General features: G+C 37.7%; 1 protein-coding gene across 2 annotated transcripts in view; it reads right to left on the minus strand.

Annotated features, from left to right (window-relative positions):
- osp (myosin phosphatase Rho interacting protein outspread) overlaps nt 1–17,029 on the minus strand; it is a 153,751-nt gene that overhangs the window by 4,084 nt on the left and 132,638 nt on the right. The window contains exons 1-5 of one of the 2 annotated variants that reach the window (XM_074174892.1): nt 15,239–15,383; nt 9,245–9,611; nt 7,808–8,102; nt 5,339–6,066; nt 1,966–3,865 (exon numbers count right to left, since the gene is read on the minus strand). In XM_074174892.1, the coding sequence (XP_074030993.1) occupies nt 1,966–3,865; nt 5,339–6,066; nt 7,808–8,102; nt 9,245–9,611; nt 15,239–15,265 (3,317 nt within the window). In that variant the 5' untranslated portion in view covers nt 15,266–15,383. Of the gene's footprint in view, nt 1–1,965; nt 3,866–5,338; nt 6,067–7,807; nt 8,103–9,244; nt 9,612–15,238; nt 15,384–17,029 lie in introns of those variants that run through there. The other variant, XM_074174891.1, reaches the window with a different exon arrangement.

The raw sequence follows: 17,029 nt of genomic DNA on the forward strand, positions 1-17,029 counted from the left end.
TTTCATATCACACTAATCTTATATATTCAGAAGATCTTAGTAATATTCGAACATTATACTTCCATAGTTTATGTATGTATGCATTCAAAATCAAAACATTCCATAATTATGTTCCCACAGTTTATATTACTAGAAGTACCACAAACGAGTTGCTATCCACTCCAAAATTCAATAAAAATAATTGTCATCGCTTTTCAACTTACACACTACCTAAAAAGTTTGCAATATTCTACCACTAAGGAAAAAACGTATTAAAAATTATAAAACCTTCTCTATAGAATGAAAAAAAAACTTCTAAAATTACTTTGAATTTATCAAAATATAAGAACACCAATAGATACACTGATAGTTTCCTAACTATCTGTACACAATGTAATTAGTATTACTTTGTAGCATAACAAAAGTGTTAAGTCACTTAGATGTTATTTCATACACAATCTTTACTTTATGTAATGCAACTACTATCTTTATATCTGTCTCTTTGTTGGTGTTTTATTCTTATTATCTGTATTTTTGTGTATCAATTAAATAAATAAATAAATAAAATGAATATACTCTTATTATCTTTCGTAAAATATAAAACACCAAAATGCATGTGAATCTTTGAAGAATGTTACCTTTTATCAACTTTCAGTAACGATCTTAATGTCAAATATGGCAAAGCCACTTGGAATAAATATAGTTTAAAAAACTAAAAAACACGCTTTCAAAGAACATCAAACTAAAAAGTTGAAAATATTTTTTTTAAATAAGCTTAAAACAGTAACGAACGAAACATACTTGTATTATTGTGAAAAAAGCCACAGGCGCTAGATATACAAAAAATATGGCACAAAGCGCCCACGCTTTTTTCACATTAATACTACTATTTTTCGTTCGTTATTGTTTTAAGCTTATTTAAAAAAATTATTTTTAACTTTTCAGTTCGATGTTCTTCAAAAGCGTGTTTTTTAGTTTTTTAAACTATATTTATTTTTCATTTTTTAGTTTCGTATGCCATAAAAGCGTGTTTTAGTCTTTTTAAACTATATTTATTTTATCTAAACTTTGATATCAATCAGCCGTATATTGTTTAGAAAAATGACCGTTGATATTTTCTGATTCCGGAGAGGGAGCCTGAAAATCAGCTACAAAGCCCAAGGCAGCAGGCGCGCAAAGGAGGGTTACAAATAAGGCAACAGGCGACGTGTTGATAAAAAAAAATAGTTTTTTCAAATGAAGAAATACATGTAAAGTGAGTTCGAACTATATCAAGGTTACGTACAGCGCCATCTGCCCGCGAATAGATCAAGCAATAATGTCAATATATCAAGGAGGTTATGTACAGCGCCATCTGCCCGCGAATAGATCAAGCACTAATGTCGATAAATCAGTCAAGTACAGATCCCGAACTTGAGAGTTACAAACAAACATATATACATACATACATACAGACGAAGCTAATGATAGCATGTTAATTAAAATAACGTTAAAAATAACTGCTTCGATGTTTCAAGATATTGGATAAGCAACAATCAACTTTACTATTCACAGGGGCAAAAAGTTCTTATCCATTAAAAATAACTGTCAAGAGATACTTAAAAATATCTGATAAAGAAAGAAAAAGTTTCAGTTTCAGTTGATACGTCAAGAAGAGTACTTGGACCACGCCACTGAAGATGACTGTCGCAATTGTAGTTGAAACGTTTGGAGGTTATAACCAAAGAAGACCACGGCAAAAACCCGGAAACCCACCAAAACATTGACGCCAGCCGCGAAAGCCTACATTCCTATACCAAGAAACAAAGTTTATTTTCTGAGAGCTCAAATGTCACAGACGAGACCACAACATCGTTAATTTTAACTACAGGCATACCAAATCGATAAGGAAATAAATGAAACCATCTTCTAGTACAGTCAGCCAGGAGAGAAAATATTAAAATAGCCATTGAAGCGACACCTAGGTATGAGTAGTAGGCAACCTACCTGTTGAGTGAGTTTGACTTTTCCAAAGTGACTCGGATCTCGTCCAAGTCATTCCTCAGCTTGATACAAGTCTGGCAAACGTCACTCCAACTCCTGAGAGCGACATCCGAGTCTGCGACGGGCACCGCGAAATACTTCTGCACCTCCAGCACTTTGGACGCCAACTCGTTCAAATACCCCAAGACCTCTTCCAGTTCTGGCTGACCGAGCAAAGCGAAACATTGCTGACCAAACTTGTCGACCATACAACTGAACTCTGCTTCTAAACTTTGGTTTATTTGTATCAGAGACTGATCCTCAATGAGGGACCAGTATTTCTCGTTTTCTAACCAGCTACTAAAACTACTTTTATCTTCATTGTACTCATCAGGGGTTACGTATTGACCGCTCAGAACGGCGATCCTCGCGTCGATCAGAGCTTTGTGTGCCACGATCTCTGCGTATTCGTGCAACAAGCTAGTTGGCGAACGATTATTTCTATCCAATTCCAACCGACACGTCCAGTTTTCTTTGAGCAGTTTGTTCAGGCAGTTTTGGTAAAGCTCTGTTAGTTCGGTGATGCTGGCGTTGACATCTTTATATAGGCAGTCTCCCACGGAATCTGACCACAGTTCCAGAGCGGCTCGTTCCGAAGCAAAAAAGCTGAAGAAAAATGCGTGATCAGCATTAACGTTGGTATGGAAGACTTGAGCGGCCCTCAGTAAAACGTGATTGATTTCTGAACGGATTAGCTCGGCGTTGACGAACTCTCTGGCAGTTTTACTGAATTCATTGACAGTCTCGTCGGTCAACGAACCCAATCTGCACGTACTATCGGAAGCTAGGTTCAGCGCCTCTGAAGCCAGAGTTTCCGCTAGTTGTGGTAACTTTGCCGTTTTGTAATTGACCAGTAGATTATCTAAACTTTGTTTTTCTTCGCAGAGCACTTTCAATGAAGGCCCTTTCGCGGTTACGAAGTTCTTGCATGACCTGAATCCCTGGGAAGCCGACAGAAGACATTTCGCCAATATTTTAGACAAATACTCCGCGCTCGTCCGACACGGGAGAGGTTTTTCGTTCGCTCCGTTGATTTTGTTTTGTAACGCTATTATCAGGTAAGCAGTCTCTCTCAGTTCTTTACCGATTAACCTTTCGCACACGGCTTCTCCAGTTACAGGAGACAGTAAAGCTTCCTGGATCCGGCTGACTAAAATATTCTCGTAGGCTACTTTTTCCGCCAGCATCTGCAAACGAGCGGAGCTATCCCACGTTTTGTTTTCTCGTAACAGTCTTTTCTTCTCCGCTAAACTCGTGAGTTTTTCCAGCAACAGCATCTGCAACTGTTTAACCACTGCACCTGCCGAACTGTTGATGACTTCTATTTCGGCGGCGGGGACTGAACAGTCTCTCCTATCCAGAATATCCAGGAGTTCATTCAACGAATTCTCGAGCGAAATAAGTCTATCTAGACTAGGCGATGACGCTCTCTTTCTGTTATTAGTTTTCAGTATTCCGACACTTTGCAAACATTCATTGACTTTAATTTTAGCAGTAGACAATAAATATTCGACATCAACGTTATTTCTACTTTCAGATGGACAATCTTCCTTCAATTTGGTTAAATCCGATAAGCTTCCGTGTAAAGTATTCAAAGATTCATTGGATCCATTTACGTTGGTGACTTTCGATTCCAAAGAACTCAATCGCATCAACAGCTTCATTGGTTCTGAGGTAGTGGCGCTGTCTAAACTTTTACGCCTCAAACGTCTGAGAGATTTGTCATCGATTGGAGAACCCCTTTCACTGCTTCGATCCCTTTTATACCGTCGCTTATTTTTGCCTCTTTCAAGAGCTATTATTTTGGCTTCCAATTCTGTGACTTTATCCTCGACTTCTTTGTTTATGGAGACACTCTCACGACCTATGAAAAATAAAACATCCGTTAATCAAATTCATCAAGACCGATGCTTCAGTTACTGAAGTATACACATGAATTATCGTTTGTATCTGCATTGGCTACAATTCCAAACAAAGTGAAAAATATATAATATTCTTGTTCGAAGATACATTATAAATCTCCAACACTACTCAAATAGACCCATGTTGACTTCACACAAAAGCACAATCAATACCTTCTAAGGTTTTAGAATCACATTTTCATTTTCATGAAAACATCTCATTGAATCCTCGTTATAAAAATTCAATCGCCATCTGCGATATGGTATTCTTGACTGACACACAACTTGGCAAATCTAGCTATGTCTCTGAAAGTTGGATGCGCAGTACATCAGCCGCCAGAGTGAGGCGAGAGCTCGTTAACATCGGGGAACTTGTGTAGCGAACATCGAGGAACTCGTGTGGAGAACATCGAGGAACTCATGTAGCGAACATCGAGGAACTCGTGTAGTGAATAATCGAGTAAATCGTGTTTAGAACATCGTGTGTGTGAACGGCGAGCTATTTTTTGTCTTTGAAAATGAAAATTTCAACGATGTCATGCAATATTGCGGCGACTTTTTTGAACAGTTTCATGTCTAATGAACCCAAGATATACTTCATCTTGGACGATCTGATCGGAACAGGAATATGGGGATGACGTTTCAGAGCATGCAGATAATAATCTGTACAAAATCGAAACAATTCCTGGTGAAAACAATGGATCAACAGTAGGAAAAAAATCATATTATAATCTTTTGGCAAACAATCTTCGGAAATAGTATAAGAATTGAATCTTTGTATATAGTGGTATGTTATTATCAATATTGCAAGCAATTTTGTAGATTATCTACCTGGTGGCTGCACCAAAAGTTGGCACATAACAGGTTACAGATAGCAGAGTTACAGGTGATTGATGGCATAGTGACAGGTGACTTATGACAGTGTCTTGAAGTGATACCAAACTCTGTACATTATCAGTTGGAGACTGTAGAATTTGCAAAATTTGTCTCCAAAAGGAAACAACTGGTTTTTGAAACTGAAACTAGTATTCTCTACCCATTATACAAAAAATGTATTGAGAAATAGTTATTAATAATTATTTCTCGATGTACCTGATGCTCAATACCTTCTTTAGAGCCAAAAATAACAAGTTATTGTGTGGAATTGTATTACTCCCTAAATCAAACTCTGAGTTTAGTGCAAATTCTCAAATAACAAAAAATTTATTGACATGTAAAATTCAAAGTGAAACATACGAATCTGAAAATCTTTTTTGATTTTCATGAGAATTTGGAACAATATTGACACATATATAACAACATTTTTTGCATAGTGTATATCTATATCAATTCTTCTACTCTGAATTCATGATACAGTTTTTCCAAGTAGAATACTCGTCTTACAATTCAAATTATGAGCATCACTAAAGAGAACAGTAGAACAGTACCCGTCTTACCTTTGAGCGACAAGGATCTCCTTTTATCTTTTGATTCGGTCTTGGCTTTGGTTTTGAGTTGTTTCTCAGTAGCAGTCAACTTCGCAGTGAGATGGTCCAATCTTTGTACTAGTAACTTAATTTCGCTCTCGCTCTCTTTTTTCAATATACTTATGGTATTGATCAAGTTATGATTAGCTAACTCGAAAATATCACAGTTCTGTTCGGATTCTCTTAATGCCCGTCTCACTGCTCTGATCTCGACTATCGCTCTCTCGAAGCGAGATTTGAGGTCCAGACAGTATTCCTTGAGTTCATTTTGATCCATTTCGTCAATATCCAAATCCAAGTCAATGTTGATCAATTCGGATACCGAATCAGCATTGAACATTTTATTTTTGAAGCAAAATTTTCCTTCCAACTCTTGAATTTTCTTGAAAAGTTTGTCATTTTCATTTCTTTCTTTCTGCAGCCTGTCATTGGAGCCATCTAATTCTTCTTGTAAGTTCATCAGCATGCGCTGTTTAGTATGAAGGTCTTTGGATAAAATGTTACATTTCTCTTCGTATATTCGAGAAGATTCTTCGAATTCAGACAGTCTTCTTTGTAACGCTCTTTGTTCTTTCAAGAAATTTATTTCGATTTGTGAGTTTCTTTGGTTTAATTCTTTTTCGGTTTTCTCGAAATTCAATAACATCTCCTTGGCTCGTTGCTCTCTGATCGTTGCATCAGATTGAAATTTTTTCAACCTATAATAATAAAATTGTTAGATTAATTGTAGGGTATTTAGGACCTATAATGATAGAGCAAGAGGTCAGAAAATTGTACATACGACTATTTGAAAACACATAGAGATGAGATTCAGATCAAGAAATTAGTTTACGAAGTTTTAAAATGCGCACAACACATTTATATATAATTTCAAGGGCAGCGCGTGCCTAGACAAGCGAGAGAGTGTTAGTTAGGTACCTATTCAGTTCTAGTAAACTCAATCATAGACAGTAACGCCATCTCTTGGCAACAAGCGGAAATACTCTTTTGTTTCTGTTGAGAACAATATCATCTTCCACGCGCTTCGAGTCTTCGACTAGAACCTTCCTAATTCGATATAAAATAAGTGCGTCGGCGCAACGTGAGTCTGTTGAGTCGAGTGATCGAAGCGATACGGTCGGAGAAGGATTCTAGTTGTACTGCGAAGTAGTGATTGTGAAGTCTCGTGACTGTGAAGGTATTGTGCATTTGTTTGTGTTGTGCGCGTGCGATAATAATAATAATAATAATATTTATCCATCCTTAAAGACGTTGACAAACGTATAAGATAGGTCAGTATTAAGCACATGAAAATCACATCAAACGATAAAATTGTAGATCCGTAGATAAAAATAATACAATAAAAATGTGTACAATAAAAGACAGAATTACAAAAATTGAAACAATTGTAGTTATAAAAATTGAATATGTCATGCCAAAGCCGCATGAACCCATTCAGTCGAGATGGTCCGAGAGAAATTCACCAATACTATAGTAGGCCTTAGAAAGAAGCAATGTTTTAACTGCTTTTTTAAATGCTACAGTGTTCATCTGTTTGAAATGATCTGGTAACCGATTAAATGTATCCCATATATTTGAGAGAATGTTCGAATTTTATAGTTTTATGTTTAGGAATGCTCAACTCCTCTGCATATCGAGTTGGGTAGCTATGATAGAATGAGTTCTTAGTACAGTCTGTTATACATTCGCGAACATATAAAAGTATTTTAAAGATGTAGATGCAGGGAAAGGTTAAAATTTGATGACTAATGAAAAATGTCTTGCATGATTTCCTCCAAGGGATGCCTAGTAATTTCCTAATAACTTTTTTTTGAGCAATGAAAACCCTATCTTTGTCAACACTGTTTCGCCGTAGGATCACATTATAACTTAGATGGCTATAGATTAGACTGTAATATACATCTAAAATGGCGCGTAAAGGCATACAATTCTTAATTCTTGAGATTACATAATACCATTGATTGGTTTTTTTACATACAACTGTGATATGGTCAGACCACTTCAAACAGTTGTCTACATGAACGCCAAGGAATTTTGTACAGCTTGTGCATACCAGTGCCATTCCATTGATTAGTAAGGCAAGCGATTGCTTTTTCAGATCGTTTTTTAAATTATAATAGATATATTTTGTTTTGGTCAAGTTTACAATCAGATTGTTTCATTTTACACCAATTTAAGAACAGTGATATCAATTCCTCTGTTTTTGATTTTAATTCTAATTCCAATTTTAATTTTAATTTGTTGTGTATACTTCCATAATTGTTACAATTTTGGCATGCGTATGTTCTGTTAGAGCGACCATATTTTTAAATACCGAAAATATCATATAAAGAGGAAAGGTGCATAACTATTGGAAAAATATTCCATTGATTGTAATGCTCATAAAGTGGACCAAAATCATCCCCCTGCGAACATGTCATTGATATAAAATATAATTACCTGGCAATTTCCTCTTCCAAAAACCGCACATCGTCTTCAGCCTTATAAAGTTTTTTCTGAAGGTCGTTGATTTCTTCTTCTTGCTTGTTGTTCAGCAACATATGAATCTGTACATTGTCAGGGTCTTTGGCACAATCTAATTCATCTGTGGACGTACTGTCGAGAGTGGACTGTCTAGACTGATTCCTTGGCAGTCGCGGTCTCAATCTTGCTCTCTCTTTAACTTTCGATAGCGATAATTTCGTAAGAGGTGGCGAAGGCGGCAACTCGCTCCAATCTTCTGATCCTCTTCGGCCTGAACCAAAATAAATTTAAATTATAACATCAAAATGTGGTAGAAACGCTCATTAATATAATTAAAGAATCAGCGGTTTGGGATTTTTTGGCCATCCAACGATGACCTTGGATTTGACCTTGACCATAACCTTTTTCTACTACTGGAAGGTCAATGTCAGTTTTTGGATAGGACACCATAATTTTATCAGGGAAACGAAAGTAAGAAAGAAAAGTATGTCCGAGTATGACCTTGAGTTGAAGATCATTTGAAGGTTGAATATACTGAATAGAAAGAAATAGAGATTGAATGAGATGTTCAAATTTCTCTCTTGATTACTCGAGGGTCCTTAGATTTGATATTGATGAGTGTTTGAAGATCAAACCTTCAAGGTACCTGGGGCTTTACTGGTTATCCAATGGTGGCCTTCAATTTGACCGTGACCTTGCCAAGTATCTTCAGTTATAAAAACTTTCTTGAACGAAACCCATATTTTCGATCCTAAAAACAGTATTAGCGAAAAATCGGGTATGGTCCTAATCAGCTCCTGTTCTGCCTATCCCTTAGCTTTTTGAGTTTACAGTGTAGATAGCTATGTCTACTGTCTAGGTCCACACTAACCTTGTCTTAAGTCAACATCATACTTCTTGGTTGATGTTACGAACTTAGTGTGGATGATGATCCCTCTTCCAAGCAAAAGTGGATCAATATTCTTACAAACAGCAAAGTTGCACTTGGGGCATTGATAAATCCAAAAGAGATATAGAGACTGGCTTGGAAGTGCTGTGAAGAAGTAAAGAAACTAACAGACCAGAAATCAGCTCAATATATTGGACCAGAACCAGTTGTGGGAGTACCAAAAATTCCGACAAGGGACCAGATCACAACAGGCAGAGAGATTTGGAAGGAATGAACAAGACAAAAGGCTCCCAAGCATCAAAAAAACAAATAAGCTGTGATTTACTGAACCAGAGTGTGACCAGATCACAACAAGGAGTATTTCATTGTTGTTTGGAGACTTGTAAGAAATGAACAAGACAGAAGTTTCCCAAGCATAAAAAAAACAAACAGGCCATGGTTTACTGAACCAGAATGTATCAGTTTTCACTTGAAGTGAATACAGGTCAATTAAATTTTAAAAAATGTAAAAAAGCCATACTAACCTCCTTCAGACGCTGTTCGATACTCCTCGTCACTGGAAGCCAAAAGAGAACGAGGAGTTGAAGGAGAAATAGGGCTATCGGTAGCAGCTGGACTAACTTGAGTCGCCTTTTTCAAAGCTTGCAACCAATTCGTCCTGATCCCCTGCGTAACAGCACTCAGCGTTAAGGTTGGACCACCCCATTGAATTTCGAATCCGTATTTCGTTTCCGTCGGGACCTCTACGCAATTGATAACAGTAGAAAGTTCGACGGTGTATTCGGGAGTACCTTGTTCGTCTTGGTTCGGGTAAACTTGAAGCGTCGGCCAGTTGAGGACAATCCATCGTCGCACCCAATCGGAATCGGACGTTTTCATAAACAGCCATCCCTGAAAAAACTGTTTCTTCATTGATTGTTCTCACTGAAGTATCACCAGAGATCATATAAATTGGAAACGTTCAGTGTTATAGAGAAGTCTTTAAAAGTTAAAGTTTATTCTTAAGAAACCGCGATAATCACGACTATCCTGTACTGGTGACCAGTGTATATGAGCTGGCAGAACGTGTCTGAAAAATTGGATTGCAGGCTTCAAAAGAGAAGTATTTTCAATTTAAGAAGTAGTAAGATCGGAAGGTCTTCTTCATCTTCCTTGGTCATTGACATTGTCCCAGCTGCCTACATTATTGATGGTCTTATCATTGTTCTATACATTTTTATTTTAGTGGTATCTGAGATTTCCCTACTTTTCAATAGTTTCCTATTTGCCTGTGGATTTTCTGGTTTCATAATTCTCTCTTCAAACTTCATTTCCCTACTTCCATCTTTAGCTATTGTGACCCCAAAGTTTATATTTCTCCACCTCCTCAAAAGAGTACTCCCCAATCTCAATTTCGTATCTTATCAGCCATTTTATAACTGTCGTGAATTTCGTTTTCTCTCTGTTTGTCACCATATCCAATTTGCTTACCTCTGCCACTACCCCTTCCAACAAATTTCTCATCATGTCTCTTCTCTTTGCTAGAATCACCAATTCATCTGCGTAGTCTATTAGTTGTTCACCTCTTGTTCTTACTGTTCCATTGTCTATCTTTCTTGTTGCATATTCAAGTGCTATGTTGAAAATCATTGTTGAAATTGTGTATCCCTTGCCTTACCCCTTCATTTATTTTGAATTATTCTGTTTTTCCACAACTTTTCATCACGCCTACTCTAGTTTTCTGCAGAAAGGAATATAAGATTACTATGGTTTACAACAGAGGTCTCGAAACTACGGCCCGCGGGCCAAATCCGGCCCGCCAGTGTCATCAATCCGGCCCGCGACAGCCAATGATTTACTGTCATCAATCTGGCCCACGATAGCGAATGATTACCTAATTGTTGTTACTATTGCTGTGATAAGTTGAAGAAGAAAACACAGAATGATAATTACTCGGTTTTATTTACTTGCAAAGTAAAACTTAAAGACAGAAATGATAACAAAGAAAACTTAACTTAAGTATCTAAGTTTAAGCATATTAATAATTAACAAATAATTGAAATGAATCACAGTAAAACAAAAACCCTAATGAGATTTATGTAATTGTGATTTTCCACCGACAATACTTTGTAGTTGTGGACCAATTTTACTTGTACCAATTATCAAAAGAGATTTAAGATGCTCATCGGTTAATTGAGATCTGTAAACATTCTTTGTGTACTTCATCTTGGAAAACGTTTTCTCACACAAGTAAGTAGTATCAAAAACAGAAAACAACCTACAAGGAAATTTATGCAAATTATCAAATTGTTCCAGTGGAAGACTAATAAAATTCAACAAAGATGAATTTTGATATTTGTTCTTCGGCATATCACTACAACGTAAATCAATAATTTCCATTTGGACTTCCGGAGCCAGGGTTTCAATGTCAGAATCAAAAGGATTTTGAAGCTTAATTTCATTCGCAATGACATCAAAATCTGAAAAACGAGTATCAAAATTTATCTTCAAAGCACTCAAAGTTTCGATTGCAAAATTGACGGGAAATCCAGTCTCTGTAGTGTGGCTGAATATTTCACATGTTTCAAAATGTGTGAAACATTTTTTACGTAATTGCGATTGAAATAGTATTATTTTCTGCCTGAAGGATTTGATATTGCTGTATAAATCAGGGAGAAGCTGATTTTCTCCTTGCAATCTAAACTTCAGTTCGTTCATATGATTTGTCAAATCGACATAGAAGGCTAACTTCCAAATCCATTCATTATTTTCTGAATCGGCAAAAGGGCGCTGCTTCTCATTTGAAAAAATTTCGATCTCTGCTCGAAGTTCAAAAAAGCGCTTAAGGACTTTTCCGCAACTAAGCCAGCGTACGGCAGTATGATATGGTAAATCATTTTCTCCAATCTGTTGAATAAACTCGCGGAATTGTCTGTGATTCAGCCCAGTGGATCTGATGAAGTTAACAAATGATATGACTGGTTTTAGAACTTCAGACATATTCAAACATTTTCCTCACAAGGACTGTTGATGAATGATACAATGTAAGACTAATGGTTTTGAACCACCATCATTTTCTACAGCCTTTGACACAAGTGCAACCACTCCTTTATTTTTACCATACATATTTTTGCCTCCATCAGTTGTTATAGATTTCAAATTTCTCCATCGAAGGTTCTTTTTATTAATGGAATTTTCAACTCCCTTAAAAATATCTGCCCCAGTTGTCGTGCCGTGAATACTATCAATACCAAGAAGTTCTTCATACATTTCATTGCTTTTATCTACTCCGCGAATAAAAATCAACACCTGAGCAGTATCTGACACATCCGTTGACTCATCCAATGCTAGAGAAAACCACTCATGATGTCCATTTTTGTCAGACAGTTGAGATGATATATTTTCTGCCTTGCACCCTCCGAGCCACGGTGTTTGCTGACAAACTGACACTTTTAGATAAATTTACCTTTTCCGGGCATATTTCTTCGGCTACTGCAATCAAGCATTCTTTTATCATTTCTCTATCGGTAAATGATTCGCCATGTTTTCCGATTTCAAGACCCACACGAAAGCTGGCGCGAGTTGCAGACTCTTGTTCAGTATTCGCTTTGGTAAACAAAGATTGCTGCGATTTGAGTCCGCATTTCAAAGTTTCAAATTTTTCCTTCCGCAAACTTCCTATATACTTGGAGTAAATTCGAAGGTGTTTCGATTCATAGTGTCGTTTAATGTTAGTCTTTGAGAACAGCTATGGTTTCATTACAAATTAAACATGGCGCCTTATTACTGGACTCAATCACAAAATACTTAAAGTTCCATTTTTCTTGGAACGTTCTGCATTCACTGTCAATTTTTCGCTTCTTTTCCATACTAACAAATCACACATAAAAACAATAAGTCAAATCAAAATACTCTTATTGACGGGTGTTTCTTTATTTTACAATAGACAGTTTCGCTTCCTTCGCCTTTCCTACGCAGACTAACTCGCAGTTGCGCCGCTAGCCTTTTTATATGCAATTATTACTGCCATCTCGAGGTGATCGGAATACAATAGCTAGAACCAGAACTTTCTCGAACCAACGCAGTTATTCCAAATATTTAATATTGTCTAAAGATTTAAATCTATAGACAATGTATTTGATTACGCCTAATGCCACCTAGCGGGTAGCTGAAAAAGATAATACATAGTACCACTACTCGCCACTAGATGTCGTTAAGTGTCACAATACACAATAATAATTGAAATGAAAAAAAAGCGTAAGTTTGCTTAGGTCACGCACTTTGCGACTATCCTAGTCTAGAAATATAGTTGAGGGCAGAAATTGGCCCTTGGAACAAACTGAAAAAAATCATTATGGCCCGAAGGCTTCAAAGTTTGGAGACCCCTGGTCTAGAATATGACATTTGATCTACTGATTGCGCTATCAAAACTCCTCGCAAAATCCAAAAACGAGGCAAACGTGGCTGTCTTGTGAATTATTATGAACCTCATTACCTCATTTTGTGACTCTAAATTACCTTCAGTGATAAGAGTATCGTTAATGAGTTTCCGTGGTATTATATTTCTGCATTCTAATTTATATGTTATTGACCAATGACCTCGGTTCCTATTTGTGACTTATTATGAAAGAGAATAAACAAATGGCCTTTTCAGAATGGGAGCTGATGCTGTTGTCTAAGGCACGAAACTCAAAATGTGCCTTTCGGATTGCTCAACTCTTGTTGAAGTCTACGATCAGTTGTGAACAAAAGCAAACAATTAAAATAAACTATTTATATGTCTGCATTTCATAAGTACTTTTGCCTTAAGGGTAGAGTGGCAAAGTGACTTCAACTTCAGGCAGGCGCGCCCTCGCGTTTCCGCCGAGAGGAGGCGGTGGGGAACGCCCCCCACGATGTTATCGGGTTGATGCTCACCCAGAAACATAGACTTTATCAAAAACGACTAGGTAATGTGCCCCCTGCCACCAAGGCTCATGCACACCATTACATGGTTTTGATATTCAGGACGTTCAAATGAAAACGTAGCTGTCGATGTGTTGGTTGGCTAGATATTTCTGGAAAAAGTTCGTGAAAAAACCAGGACAGAATGTATCAGTTGTGAACGATTCATTGGTTTTTCCAGGTGCACCTACAGAAAGGCAGTGGGGCTCAAACCAGACATGACGTATTGGCTCTAAACCATCCAAACGACCGAAATCAACAAGTTGAGCAGGATGCAGAGACTTGCATGTTTGGGAATAACGGGAGCAATGGAAACCACTCCTACAGCTGCATTGGGAACACACATGAATCTTCCTCCTTCACATCTAGTTTTAATGGGGGAAGCACACATTCACAGGGTTACGTGGGATCGGGAAGGAATATGTGGAGAAGCGAACACCTGGTATACAGATGGGAGCTGGAATATTCTGTACGAAGAGAAATCTTCATATGAGTTACCCACTTGGTCGGTTCACATCAGTCTCCAAGGCTGAACGCTATGCAATCTTGCAATTCGCAAGGAACATTGATTTGAAGCCTAGCCTAGAGGAAATGAATTAATCAATATTTTCACAGACACCCGTGCTACACTGGAGGCGCTGTCGAACTCTAAAGTGAATGCCAGGGTACTCCATATGTAGGTCTTGACCAGTTGTGGGAGTTAGGTTGGGTTAAGTTAGGTCCAAAGTGAGTGGGTCTATTCGATCCTCCACCGCAACCTGCAAGAGTTTATTGTGGCTCACACCTATTCACACTAGACCAAATAAACCCAGATTCTTAAGAAAGCCGATTAGTTTGTATGGTGAGTGGTCTTTCAGGTCAGATGGAAAGAGTACGGCTCTGCCGAACTCTAAAAACCTAACTCGGTCCCCAACGGGGCAGACACAAAGTATGTGCTTTGCTGTTTAATCATTTTCCAAACAGAGGCGACACACACTGTCTTCCGACAGTCCGAGTCTCTGTATATGTTGATTCAAATGACAGTGACTTGTAAGAAGGTCTGTTAGACATCGTAGTTCATCCCTACTGTAGTCCAAAAATTGTTGAATAAACGCCTTGAAGTGAGCCAAACCTGAAAGATTCTGCCAGAAGTCCATAAATCTTCTTGCCATCCAGGCGTTCAATCTTTGTTTGGCAAAGCCTAAAGCGATGCCAATGACAGGTTCTGGTCCGATGAAGCTGCTTGCAGCACCCTCCTTTGCAAGGTGTGGGGGTACCAAAGTCTTTGGTACGGTACCAGATAAGAAACATATAGAAAACCTTTATATAGGAATCATCTGAAAAGAGGATTTGACGCTGTCAATTATGAGGACACTTGAACAAAATAAGGTTGTACAACGGAGGCCTTAACTGCGGGCAATGCAACAAAGGGAAATTTTGCTGATTCTCACCCTTTATTTGAAGACAACCACTTTGGTATTGATTATAAAGACGTCGAAGTCGTAAAAGTTGTATAATTATTTTTTTTTAATATAGAAGTATGCATTTGCTCTACCATGATTGGTACTCAACTACAATCAGCTGGTATAGATACCAAATAGACCGTTTCAACATACCTGCTTGTATATTTTTGCAAAGTCCATGGAATTTCACACCATTAACTTAATAACTTTGTAGGACACAACCAGAACCGCGTTAATGATCGAAATGAACCTGAAATTATTCTCCTTTAAAGTAAAATGAGTTTATCGCCTTCATAAAAAACAATCTCCGATCGTAAAGTTCAATTGACGTTACAGAAGTAATAAATCTGTTTGGGAATAGAAAAAACCCTGTTAATTTTAAGATTTAATCAAGTAATTTTCGATTCATTACGGTACTTTTGTATGGTAATTGATGTTGTAATTTTGACTGGTTTACACCATCTACCAACACAGAAACTATATAATAAAATTACAATCTGATAAGGATTTAATGAATTTTCAGTTATATTTGATGAAATATCGCATAGCTTTCGAAAATCCCGATACTTATTGTATGCAGAATAAATTCTTCTATCGTCTACTGGTATTAGAATGCTATGATTAAGAATCAAGATGTCAAAATCACTTTTCAATAACTTAACAACAAGATCAGCTTAAAACCTATGTTCATAATTGTTTATTCAAAAACGGATTCGAAAAAGTAGTCACGGGACTCATTTAACCGGCCTTGGAAAACAACACAAAAAGCATTACACGTTAAGATTATTTGATATTAAAGAGACAAAGAACTTTTTTGCTAACTTCCAGCTCAAAATTTGTAGAAAAAATCACTGAAATAGTAATAAAACTTTCTGTTGTAGGTCCCTCTTCAAATGACAGATATTGTGCAGACCAACCCAACATCAGTTTCTCCGAGATTAGGTAATCCACATGCATATGAGCAGAAGTGTATATGATTGGTTTCATTCAAATTGAGAGTAGGTTGCTTGCACTAAAGCCGTACAAGCAGAGGGGCTATTCAAGAATGTGCCATTGGGTTCAGAATTATCAGAGGCAACCATCACGGTGGGATACTATCCCTCCTTATGGTAACTCCTGATGATGTCCTTGGCTGACAAACAATACTATGCAGATGACCTTCGTCCTGGCAAGGACTATGTCATAAAGAGTAGCCTGTAATATCCTACAAAGATCGCTAGACGTTGTTCATATTTGGTCCAGAAGAGAAGCAGCCCTCTATAAATGCCAACAAAACTAAGATAGTCTAATTCACCAGGAAGACAAATCTGGATGAATCGACTCCTCTTTTCCTGAATAGTGAGGTTATTCCATTCGCGAAGGAGATGTAATATCCTTGATTAAAACCCACGTGCAACGCTAAGAAAAGGTTATACATAAAGCCAGTCTGTCCTCATTGACATGCCAAAGGATTTGTCGAAAAATCTTTAGGTTCAGGCCCCAAACAGATTCATCGGATATATGTGATTGTCAGAACGATGATCACGAACGGAGTAACTTCCTGTAGATCGAAAACTTTACAGCAAATGTCTCTCTGGTATGCAGAGACAGACTTGCCAGACTAACTTTGGTGCCATCACCACCACAGTCATCGTATTAGGTTATAGGTTTTGCCAAGAAGCTGGCTGGTGATTACAATAAACCCTTAGTCTGCGGGCACGAAAATGGCGACGGGCGAGTGATGAACGGTGGCGATGCATACAACACCAACAGTATAGGCGAAGCGCACGAAACGAGTGATGGTGTTTCGTGCCCACGCGAGACACTTCTCCTCATCGCCTCGCTCCGCGCCGCCCCGCAGTCGCCAACGCTCGGCCGTCGCGATTTTCGTGTTCGCAGCCTTGCGGATTGAAATGATTGGTCGAATTGGGTAATCTAGGTATGACACCAAAGAAATATCTGACA

The sequence above is a fragment of the Leptinotarsa decemlineata genome, unplaced genomic scaffold (assembly GCF_025532065.1).
Source record: "Leptinotarsa decemlineata unplaced genomic scaffold, Ldec_3_MD MMD2_tig00000882_RagTag_RagTag, whole genome shotgun sequence".
Taxonomy (NCBI): Eukaryota; Metazoa; Arthropoda; class Insecta; order Coleoptera; family Chrysomelidae; genus Leptinotarsa; species Leptinotarsa decemlineata.